General features: G+C 43.8%; 2 protein-coding genes across 4 annotated transcripts; one reads left to right on the top strand and one right to left on the bottom strand.

Moving 5' to 3' along the window:
* Positions 1 to 3,388: 3,388 nt before the first annotated feature.
* zgc:110782 (uncharacterized protein LOC541358 homolog) lies at positions 3,389 to 6,234 on the top strand. Its single transcript, XM_063202438.1, has 2 exons — positions 3,389 to 3,447; positions 5,020 to 6,234. The coding sequence occupies exon 2, from the start codon at positions 5,034 to 5,036 to the stop codon at positions 5,910 to 5,912; it is 879 nt and encodes a 292-aa protein (XP_063058508.1). The 5' UTR covers positions 3,389 to 3,447; positions 5,020 to 5,033; the 3' UTR covers positions 5,913 to 6,234.
* A 518-nt stretch (positions 6,235 to 6,752) lies between these two features.
* bada (BCL2 associated agonist of cell death a) lies at positions 6,753 to 11,488 on the bottom strand. 3 transcript variants are annotated; one of them, XM_063203150.1, is made up of 5 exons: positions 10,785 to 11,488; positions 10,360 to 10,500; positions 9,716 to 9,957; positions 9,391 to 9,464; positions 6,753 to 8,518 (listed from the first exon to the last, which is right to left on the bottom strand). In XM_063203150.1, exons 2-4 carry the CDS (start codon positions 10,490 to 10,492, stop codon positions 9,420 to 9,422), a joined length of 420 nt encoding a protein of 139 aa, XP_063059220.1. In that variant the 5' UTR covers positions 10,493 to 10,500; positions 10,785 to 11,488; the 3' UTR covers positions 6,753 to 8,518; positions 9,391 to 9,419. The 3 variants fall into 3 exon arrangements, with proteins under 3 accessions (XP_063059220.1, XP_063059219.1, XP_063059218.1); XM_063203149.1 differs by lacking the exon at positions 9,391 to 9,464 and having other exon boundaries at positions 6,753 to 8,512; positions 10,785 to 11,486; XM_063203148.1 differs by lacking the exon at positions 9,391 to 9,464 and having other exon boundaries at positions 10,785 to 11,483.
* Between the last annotated feature and the right edge of the window lie 319 nt (positions 11,489 to 11,807).

The raw sequence follows: 11,807 nt of genomic DNA, 5'->3' as shown, positions 1-11,807 counted from the left end.
AGGAGCCTTCAACACCCCCCACCCTACCTGTAGACCTTCTCTGCGATATCCGAAGTCATGCGAAGTCATCACCACAAGCTGTCTGATGGAAAGACTGAACCAAATAATAAATACATTTAAAAAAATAGAACTATGAAGAAAGACCAGAAACAATATCTGACAGTCTATGTATTTCCACAAAGCAGGGTGAGGGATAGTGATGAGGGCTGATGTCCCATGGTTTCATGCCCCCCTTAAAAGCAAATTCTCAGCTGCGTTGATAATACATGTACGTAGGCTATGCAGAGCCTGACAGTGGTCACTCTGCCCTGATCTGACGGAGTTATTTCTTTTATTTTATGGTAGTATTCGTGCAAACTGGACTCCTTTTCTGATAAATGTGTATTCTTGTGGCAGCCCCCCTCGGGCTGGGTACCGAATTTTGGCACCGACTGAAATGCTCCGATGTTACTTTAAAGGGACACTGTGTGAGATTTTTAGTTGTTTATTTCCAGAATTCATGCTGCCCATTCACTAATGTTACCTTTTTCATGAATACTTACCATCACCATCAAATTCTAAGTATTCATTATGATTGGAAAAAATACACTTTTCATACATGAAAAGGGGGATCTTCTCCATGGTCCGCCATTTTGAATTTCCAAAAATAGCCATTTTTAGCTGCAAAAATGACTCTACTTGGACCATACTAGAAAATATTTGTTTATTACTCAGTAAACTTTCATGTAAAGATCAAATTTGGCAATAGGCAACCCAGTTTCAATGAGCAGCATAGTTGCAGTACCTTTTTTGACCATTTCCTGCACAGTGTCCCTTTAACGAAACATGAACATTTTTCCGGTGCCATATTTAGGGCGGAATTCTCCTGTCTCCACTTAAGTTGGTTTTACGCGCGCACCTTTTACGCGCTTTGATCTTGCGCGTATTCTCCCCTCTGGAACGTCGCCACACCCCTCGCGCTTAACTCAGAAAAACAGCGCGTAGCCCAACATAGGCGTGATATATGCTAAATGGGGGGATGAGTCTCCGCCAAGTTCATCAGTTGTGGCTACAAAGAAACTATGGAGCATGGATTTTCAGATCAACCATGTGAAAACCTCGGCAGTCCATTGAGATCCAACACTGAACTTTAACTTTGAATTTAAAACCACGTGCCAAAAGTCCTCTTGCAAAAGCGTTTCAAAATCTATCCTCCGCTCCTTTTCACAAACACAAGGCAAGTATTGGAGGTGAGATAATGAGATGGAAACGCGATGTGTCCCATTCGCGGGAACTGCAGCTCAGCGTTTTGGAGCGCAGCAACAGGTTGATTGAAAGAATAAACATCATGAATCGTGTTGCCTACATAATACCGGAGATTAAAAACGTATTTAAAATGCTGGTCGTTGCATCTTAATTCCCCCAGTAACAAACATTGTATATGCTGACTTTTGAAAGCGCCTCTCCACGTCTCACACAGCAGCAACGTGATATTAATATTATGTGAAAGGGCAGAAAATCAGCCTTCCATTGATACCCACACATCCTTACATTCTACGAAGAGATGTCAACGCAAATATTGATTGTAAACGTGTGTGCAAAACCTGACACTTAATATTCTGTCGCAGACATGGAAATTGCGCATGGCACTACTAGGACAAACACGCAGCTGATGGGGTATAATAGAGACGAGAAGCGAAATGCCAAAGAAATGCTCTGGCATGTCGGCCGACCTTTTTTACTTTTAGCGGCAATGAGCTTCAGTAAATATGTGTGTGTCTTAAACAGGTAGGACAACATGCAATAGGTTGATGGTGATTTGTATGTCGGTGACCAGTCCAGGAAATTTAATAGCTTACATGCACATATATGTACGAAATAGGGCCTACATCACAAAAGTGGACCATTTACTTAACTTGGCTACAACATAATACAAATGGTGAAAATTGTTTTGGAATAGCCCAGAATTGGATGGCTGTCCAGACGATTGGAACAGCATTATAGTCATCACAGACGGCATTATATTTGGTCGGACGTGCCTTCCTTGTCCACTTGCGCATGGTGCAACAAGGTTGATGTTTTGGTTACAGTACATGGGCACAGAATGATATGATCCTCATACTAAATTAATTAATTGTTTGCATTTGTTTGTACGTTCACCGATATGAGAACATGTTCTGGGGCCACAGGTAATGTGTAGTTTAGAACTACTGAGAATTGAATTTCGATTTGGACTCACGCTGACGGTAAGGAACATCAACAAAGCATACCGTGTAACATGTTCAAAATGCGAGCCAAGCGAGCATCAAATGCAATATTACATTTTACCTCATAGTGGCGCTTGACCTTACTACAGCCCTTTGATGCGCGTAAAGGCAAACGCGCGTAAGTGCACGGGAGAATACGCTTAGGATTCATTTACATGCGAAACTCCCTGATTTTGGCCTGGCCCCACCCAAAGTGCGCAACTGGTAAAATTCCGCGTAAACCCCGCTTAATCACAGACTTGAGTAACCGCGGAGGCGCTGTTGCGCGCTTTTTTTTTTTTACTTAAGCGGGTGGGAGAATTCCGCCCAAAGTGTTGTAATGATGGAAATATGGGCAATATTAGTTATTACCAATAGGTGGCGCCCCATGACCATAGAATGCATGAAGGTGTATTATATCCAGGGCAGTCTGTTTAGTATACCTCAGAAGAAGATTACATTTTACGCTGGCAAGCTGTATTACAATTCTCTCCGAGACCGTATCTGTGTTTCATTACTTAACTTTCATATAAAAGTACAAACTCGGCATCAGTATTTTCGTGGTTTATTTATTACAAGTTACCACACATAGGGCCCCAGGTCAAAACACTGATAGGACCCTCCATACGGCCTGCCATGACCATAATAGGGCCCCCAACACCAATTCTGAGGGCTCTGGGGCCCAGGGGCAAATGCCTTGCTCGCACCTCCTACATAGCTCTGTGATTCTCTGCCTGCTTTAAAGCATACATTCACTCCATTCAATAGATAACATAAGCACAATATTTTATTCTTTCCACTTTGTTACTATAAGACTACTAATACATCCATGCCAAACCCCAACCCATATGAAATTATTATCCCCCCCCCCACACACACACACACACCAACCCCCCCATCAGTCCAACAGCATGCTGTTACTGTAACAGCTAACAAAAGTAGGCTACATCCAGTGTGCTAGCCTAACTATTTTAGCAACCTAATACAGTGCAATGTAATGTATCAGATTTACTCTGTAGGATAGTGATAGTCTGTAATACTGCAGGGAGAGGTTGTCAAGAATTAGTAGGCCTATTGCACTCCCGTCTTCAAGGTGGCGCAAGAGGACATCAACTATCAAGATGCACCACCACAACCAAGGTTTTTTTTTTCCCCACCCGAAGTTTTCGCTTGTCACACTGCCCAACGTCAACTCAGCGCGGAAAATTGAAAATAGTTAACGGTAGGTCTATGTCATGTCATGTCATCCATTTCAGTCAAGCGAATTCAACTAGCAGCTCATTTTTCAATGATGTCAAATTGTTACATTCTCCAAATAAAAAGATCTCGCTCAACAGAAATGGCATCTTCACACAGGGCAACCACGTTGGTCGGTGGCAGTGGTACTGGTCGGTGGGAAGCTTGTGATGTGATGTCGTAACTGACATATGATGTCAAAACAGTTTTTTAAAGGGCAACGTTGGCAAAATGACCCCCAATCATTTTGCATTAACCAAGTAAACTCGGCTCTCGAAATGATTGTTAAATGAACAGATGAAGTCCATTAGCATATTTAGCATGAAGATTATTATTATGAAACACTGGTGGCAGTGGTGATGCATGCAGCAGGTCATGAATTTGGGTTAGCCCCATTCAATAAACAAGGGAATGCCTTTTGAAGCTCTTGGTGGAGAGATGGAGAACAGTAAACCATCACAAGTAAAAATTAGTTGTCTAACATTAGAAAATCAAAATTAGAAATGCTTTACAGTGGCCTATGATTAGAACATTAAAATTAGAAATACTTACGCCAGCAGTAGTCAGCATTAGCCAGCATTCTTCACCTCTATAAAGAAACACCAGTGACCATCATCTTTTAATGTCAAGAGTTCTCCCCTTCTAGATAGCTGATCCTACAATTTGCTTTTTTCAATACATTAATGCACCCTGGAGCCGTTTCGAACTGCTTTAAAGTTGCATGTTACATGTCTTGCTAGGGCCTTTCATTTGCCAATTGTGATCATAACTTTTCAAAGGAAGAAAAAAAAAGGTCCGCTGTGAAAGTCCCATTTTCACAACGACACACACATGTATTACACAACAAAATTGCATGCATCACCTGTGCAAGGGGGCCAGCCCAACAGGGGCCCCTAAAGAGGAACACGTTTAGTGTGGCTTGTTTTGTGCAATCCAAAGATCCATCATCTTTAAGGCTCAGTGGTGTAGTCTACGTAGAACGCAGGTATACAGACTAGAGTATACCCACGTCTAAATTTTAGGGGCTTCAGTATACCCACTTAAAATTGGTTGATCCATTATTTAGAATGGCATAAATATATAGAGTATACCCACTTCAAAAAAATCTTGAATATACAGTATACCCATGTCAAAAAAGTAGACTACACCGCTGTTAAGGCTTTAGCTTAGAATTTCAATTTGAGGGCTACTTCAAATTTCATAAAGTACTCCAAGGGCCGTACTATGAACACAAACCAGGATTTCCTCCTGCACTTTAGGCCTATATTGAATGTGGCCACCTTAACAACATACTCCACCTTCTCTAGGTCCCCTGTAATTTCTAAGATTCCTTGACAAAGCATGTCATATTTTATGTGAAAGTGCATACAATTAAAATGATATCGGGGGCCGGATAAGGCGGCCTCAAGGGACATAAACGCCCCCCAGGCCATAGGTTGTCCTCCCCTGACCTAGGGCCTTTAATTCTCATTTTTTGACCTTTAAGCTTTCAGAAAGAAATATATTAATAACTATTCATTGGGCCTTCCTGTTTTTCCTGACTTGGCACCTTGGGCAGCGCTTCCATGCACCATGCTCTCCTATAAGCACCATGTTGTCCAGCTGAACTGCGGCGGCATGCAGATGCCACTCCTGGGCCTGGGCACCTACAAGCTCCATGGAGAGGAGCTGCACGTGTCCGTGGACGCGGCCCTGAGCGCCGGCTACCGTGCCTTTGACACGGCTGCAGTGTATGGCAACGAGGCCGAGCTGGGACGAGCTCTCCTTGATCTCCTGCCACAACACGGCCTCCAAAGGTCCGACGTCTTTATCATCAGCAAGCTGGACCCGTCCGACAACGGACCACGGGCGCTGGACGGATGTCTACGCAGTCTGGACGCGGTGGGCTGTGGCGGTGGGTACATCGACCTCTTCCTCCTCCATTGGCCTGGCACGAAGGGCTTGGAACCGTCCGACCCACAAAACGCCACCAACCGGAAGCAGAGCTGGACTGTCCTGGAGGACTTCTACACCGGTGGGAAATTCAGGGCCATAGGCGTGTCCAACTACACCGCCTCACATCTCGGTGAGCTGCTGCGGGACTGCCGTGTGCCCCCTGCTGTTCTCCAGATGGAACTGCACCCCATGCTGTGCCAGCGTGAGCTTCTGCGTATGTGTATGGACAACGGAGTGCACTTCCAGGCATACTCCTCGCTGGGCAAGGGGGCTCTGTTACAGGAGCCAGAGGTGGTGTCCGTGGCGGAGGCCTGCGGGCGTACCCCAGCCCAGGTGCTGCTCAGGTGGGCACTGCAGCAGGGCGTGGGGGTGCTGCCGAGGTCAAGAGATGACACGCGGGTGCGGGAGAATGCCTGCGTGTTTGACTTTGAGCTGAGTCCTCAGCACATGCAGAGGCTCAGTAGGTTGGACTGTGGCAGGAGGTTCATCAAGAGGGACGCCTCATGTGTGGCCTAGAGGCATTGAGGGGGAGTTCATCAGGTGAAAGCCTGAAAAAGTCCAAATAAGGATGCATATTAAACAAAGTCAAATTGGGTCACAACGTAATGTCCATGGGAAATTGTGGGTCACAAGATTATTTCAGCTTAGAACCACTGGCATAGAGCCCTGGACTTGGGGGTTCACCAGGCGAAAGTCTCAAAAAGTGGAGCTAAAAAAGGAGTGTTCAACAGGAAACAGGGGGAGGTACATGTATACCAGGTGGTGGTCATTTTGATCAGCTAGTTTTCCAATGATATGACATGACAAAGGACATTCATTAATAAATAAATAAATAAATTAATTAATTAAATAAATGTTATTACATTTTAAAGTTAATAACCTGTTTGTCAGCACTACTCATTCCCACTATGCTTTTCTTATTAAGAGTAACATTTTTCAAAGATTTGCCAAATAAATACACAGAGGTTCATCGGCAGACTGGACTGGCAGGAGAATCTAAGAGGGAAACGTGTAGCCCACAGACGGCTGGGGTGTTTTTTCCCCCCAAGGGGATGAAAGTGGGCTTTGCCATGGAGAAATGTAATCTAATGCAGGATTCATGGTTGCTGTGTACTAGGATCAGCTAGTTGTCTAATGATTTGTCAATGTCAATTAACATGACATTGAACATGTTAGGTCAAGATGGCCTATTTCTTAATTGATATTGACGAGTTATTGACAAAACATTGATTAAACATTGTAAATGCAGAGTTCAGTACCGCTTACCAATTATATTCATTCAAACTATGTATTTCATACGGGAAAAGGAAGAGGAAATGCATGGACATTTTACAAACAAATAATACTGAGACAATGTGCAGTTCATGAAAGGCGTTTATTTGACAAAAATGGTATAAAAGAAATGCAAACACGGCTCAATATTTTCATTTAAAAAAGAAACAAAAAAATGAGTAGAAACAATAAAAAAGACAAGTAGAAACATGTTATCCAAATACATACGTATGAAATTACAAATGTCTATAAAGAGTGGTAGAAACCAGCATCGTTTTTAAATATGTCAGGTACACATTAATTTCAAGTAGAGCACCAGCAGTAAAAAGGGCCGGCCGATCTCTTAAAAGACTAGATATAAATCAAGAAGCCCTTTACACACCTATCGGTGGCAGGTGACAATCCAGACCAGCTAGCAGTGGACTTTGGGCCAGACCTCAACCAGCTTTGGGCCACATGCGCCTTCACAGTTCCCCCCAATGTGTCAAGGAGGCCTTCCACGTGTATCTACAACAGTAGTTGTGGCAGGCACTGTCTGTGTGTGTTAACTGCGAAGTGAAGTTAATAATGCACACTAGGCAAAGTGAAGGGGGTTCTTTTCTTCACATGACCAACGTGACACTAACACACACACACACACAAAGGGTGTCTACAAGAATCCTGTACAGCAAAAAGTTTCCCCTCCCAAAACAAGATGCACACATGAAATGTATAAAATTAGAAAATGGAAAAAAAGCAAAAAAATATGACAGCAATAACATTAATGTATCTTTTTCCACCATAAATATTTAAATAATGCAAATGTACATGAACGAGGCATTTCAGCTGCCAAAGCGTACTTCAGGCAAACATTTCTACGCATTCAAAGCAGACTTGCTTGCATACATACAGACACGCGCACACATGAATACATCCTGTTCATACATACATACATACATACACAGGTTAAGTCCAAAGACAGGTAGTTCACAACGGCACAGGGAAGGGCAAAAGAACATCCTGAGCCAGGTAAAGGAGTCACTACAGAACACTACACTCCATTTTCATTATCATCATCATCATCACCATCATCATCCTCTGGAGAAATCAGTCCTCGATCGATAATCTAATCTATGCTTATGACCAGACTCCCAACACGCTTTTGATGCGTTCCAACAGTTATTTGGATTTTTATTGTCTGATTATCTAACCTTTGATTGTACGCACACATTGAGCAATTCATATCTATACTTTATACTTATAAAGGACATTGAACAAAATAACACTTAGGTTACAAATATTTTATATTTTAAAAATTGTAAATATTGATAAATAATTTTAAATATCTGTGAGATGCCATCTATTTACTTTTTGTTTTCAGAGCAAACGAGAGAGAGATTGTCACTTTTGGAGATTGTCGGATTGAACTAACAGTTAACGTTTTTTGTAAAATACTACTTAATCAACCAATTATTGCAAGACATAAACCTATCCTCTTGTCTTCAGAATCAAGTTCGACAGCAACCTGGCCTGGCTCATACTGTAAACCTCCTCCCTAAGCTTGTGTTCTCTACAAGGGGAAGAAAAGGCATTGTGGTTGAGTTATGGATCCACTGGAATCTGGAGCTCCACTGTGATCAAAAAAGCAACTGCAGACGGGTCAGGTGACGGCAGTGGCGGTGATGGCCATCCTTCCAGGCGTGTTGTTGGCGGGGGCGGTAGGCCTGAGTGGGTGGTTAGTGGTTCCCCCACATTACGTCACGTCATGCCGGCCGCGTAACATGACATCATTCTCGGCCCTCCTCCTCTTGCGGACTCCACAGGAAAGAGAACCATCCCCGCATGCCTGACATGCCCCCGCGCTTCTGCTCCTGGGCCACGGAGAGAGGGAGATGGAGAGAGAGAGGTGAAACATTAGTTACGTGGATAAAAAAATAAAATAACAGAGCACGAGCTGTGGCTATCCTACAATGACTGGCGCCCTGAGCAACGCCACCTTTGGCACCCCACCCACTATGATGGGCCTGCTACGCCCGGTGAAAAAAAAACCCATAACCCCCCAAATACCATGGTATCATTGCAAAAGTGTAGTAATAGCGAGTATATAACATGTTAATAGCGCAAATTGGTTTCTTCGCAATGTCATCAGGGACAGGGTTTTAATATGCCAAACCCCCCAACCCCTTCCCACACCCGGGCCCGGTCGCCCAGGCCTTGATAGTGAGAAAGACACAGAAGGACAGAATTGAGGCATTAGTTATGTATTAAATATGGAAGAAAGAGAGAAAAAAAACGGAGAGACTGACACAAGTGAGATGGGTGTCAATTTCAGAGAGTGTAAGAAAGCGGGAGAAACAAGAGGTGAGAAACGGATGAAAGAAGTTCAGAATAGAGAGAGGGAGTGAGGCAGGGGAGAAGTTGAATGAGAGAAAGAAAGCTACAGGCACAGCAAGAGGTGAGAAACCAGTGAGTTGAGTGAATGAACAGAAAAGAGAGAGAGAGAGCGAGAGATGAACAGATGGTGGTTTGAGAAAGAAAGGCGGTAGGGCATGTTCGCATCACAAGAAAGACCCTAACTGTGAAAGAGGAAGTGGCAGAGACATTGTCGGTTTGTGTTTGTGGTGGCATTAAGCACGTGTTATAAGAACATCGAGAGACAGATTCTCACGGGCTCGTGACCTTTGTCTGTTCTAAGACTGTTTCCTGTTTACATGAACACAGTGCTGCTCTCCTCTACACCTACCTTCCTCATCTGCTCTGTTCTGTTCTCAGCTATTTGTCCCCAACAACACGCCTGTCCTCACACATCTGCATGACCTACAACTCACGCACACACACACACGCACACACACACAGCATCATCGCAGCACCTTAAGCTGTTAACAAGTCCTTCTGCCCTGCTGACATACACCTTCACCATCTCACACATTTATTGTGTTTGTTCTTGACCCTCAGTTCCCTATTTCCAGGCGATTCTGAAACCATTTCTCCACCTTGCTGTCAGTCTCTGTTAGCAAAGTTACACCAGCTGTCTCTCTCCCTCTCTGTCCCACACACGGGTGACTCACCCCTCTATCCAACCAGGTGTCGAACTCGTCGCTCATCCTGCGTAGCTGGCGGCCGTAGCGCTTGGCTGCCCAGAGGGCCGCCGGGGCCGACTGGGACCTCCCTCGGAACGGGGCCCCGCCGTCACCCATGCCCCCCTCCTCCGAGGACGAACCCCCGTGACCGTCTGCAGCATCCTGGAACTCCTCGCAACGGCTAACGGTGTACACCTGAGACTCGGAGTAGAGCCGGACACGACCCCCCACTGCGGACCACCAGGTGGGAACACACATGGATAACATGGGACAGGACATGAGTGAACTGATAACTACTTTGATGTCTGAATGATGATGTCTCTCGACTAAGAGCACTATTATTCATGGTATTACTTAAACTAAATAACTATGCTTTCTGATGGTTTTATATTTTTATGTATAATTAAAAGCTACATAGTAGGCCTATGTGTAAGTTGTATACCATGGTTACAATGTTAAACCAATAGATAAGTCATGCTATTGGAGGGCAATGTGGACAGGCCCTTCTTGTAATAAACATGGGTATCATGGTAAAATGGGCAAACCCATTGTGAGACCGGATCTTGGATTAAAAATCACCAATTTTAATAGCAGTAGGTTAATACCTAGCCTACAGCTGCATTGACTCGCACCTGGTATTATGTTGTTTGGGTTGCTGTCTTCTGGGGAACTGAATCCAGTTTTTCCACCTGTCTTCTTTTCTGCAGGAAGCGCACTTTCATCCCGGCTGGCCGGGTCGGTACTGGAGCCGATGTTATTGTCCATGGTGGAACCTTGATGGGTCAATTCAGAGGACAGAACACGCAGATAGTCAACAAAATGCCGATACTTACACACGCCACAGTGCCTATGAAAAGGTAACGTTGCCGTTCACACTAGGTTTATAATATGTCTATTACTAATGTAATAACATGTACAATGTACATGGTATTTCTAAAGCAGTACCATTTCCAAATTAATGTCAACTTTAAAAGGCTATGGTGAAAATTGAACCATGCTGCCGCTAGCCATAGCTTTCTATTGGCTATTGCTAGTTGTACTCTTCTTGATGACCTACCTCTGCGTCCGGGTAAAATCCTGGACAATAGATGGAAGGTGTCAAAATCCCAGGTCGTGGATTCGATGATGTTAAACTTTCCTTCCTGCTGACTATCCTAAATTATTTCTCCAAGTCAAAATCAATATTGATTGCCTCATGGTAACTGACACACCCAACAATCAACAATAGTGGCGACGAAAGCTAATAACGTTAACGCTCATTTTGGAATAAATTAGCCGACTAAACACTCATGATTACGCCAGCGGTTAGCCCTACCAAGCCACGTCCACATCAAATGATTGTCTTCGCATGGAATTATACCATAAGTGCTGATTCGGACTATCAAATGCCTGTTACCGCGAATATGATCTCATGCCAGCCGTGGTATTGTTGTTGACTATCGTTGTTGAGTCCATCGACAACACCGTTTCACCTTCTCAGCCAATCAGCGGAAGACGTGAATGTGCAGACAGCCAATAGGATGTCACGTTTGGCTTGTTTTTGGTCGCTCTCTCATCAATACGTCACTGTTGCGATAGCCTTCTTGAGCTCATGCGGTCTCGTGACTTGTTTACATTGCCCGAGAAGCGCCATGCAGACGCGCTAAACCACCAAAGTGCGCGTGGATGGAACCTTTCCAACCAACGCACCGTGAGAAAAGAATCGAGCGCAAACACTGAACATTCTACACGTTCTATAAATTCCATAAGTGTCCCACACTATCTAGGCTACCTTTCTTTTTATAGCCTCACCAGAAACCTCTTAGATAATAAACTGATTAAATAAGCAAAAGGTTGTATCTAATATTTTAGGCCTATTTATCGAATATGGATTGCTATGATTATGAATTGGATATATTGAATATGGTGGGGTTTCGTTCTTTGTTCGAGGTTCTGTCAAAGAATCAGTTAATTTCTAAAGTGTGTTTTCTTAGAAGTTCCCGTAGGTGGCGACCAACACCCAGTGATTATTCGCCAAACTATCTCCATTTAATTCCACATTGTTACAAACATATTAGAATTGGGGTAAGAACTTTTTAAA

The sequence above is a fragment of the Engraulis encrasicolus genome, chromosome 7, assembly GCF_034702125.1.
Source record: "Engraulis encrasicolus isolate BLACKSEA-1 chromosome 7, IST_EnEncr_1.0, whole genome shotgun sequence".
Taxonomy (NCBI): Eukaryota; Metazoa; Chordata; class Actinopteri; order Clupeiformes; family Engraulidae; genus Engraulis; species Engraulis encrasicolus.
Note: the sequence above shows the minus strand (reverse complement) of the source record. Positions and strands in the feature narration are given on the sequence as shown.

Excerpts from the sequence above, each read along its gene's own strand:
- zgc:110782 (XM_063202438.1), top strand. The coding sequence starts at position 5,034 with ATGCTCTCCTATAAGCACCATGTTGTCCAGCTGAACTGCGGCGGCATG.
- bada (XM_063203148.1), bottom strand. The coding sequence starts at position 10,492 with ATGGACAATAACATCGGCTCCAGTACCGACCCGGCCAGCCGGGATGAA. Across the intron at positions 9,958-10,359 it reads CCCAAACAACATAATACCAG|TGGGGGGTCGTGTCCGGCTC; the intron begins GTGCGAGTCAAT and ends GGTGGTCCGCAG. Across the intron at positions 8,519-9,715 it reads ACACCTGGTTGGATAGAGGG|GAGCAGAAGCGCGGGGGCAT; the intron begins GTGAGTCACCCG and ends TCCGTGGCCCAG.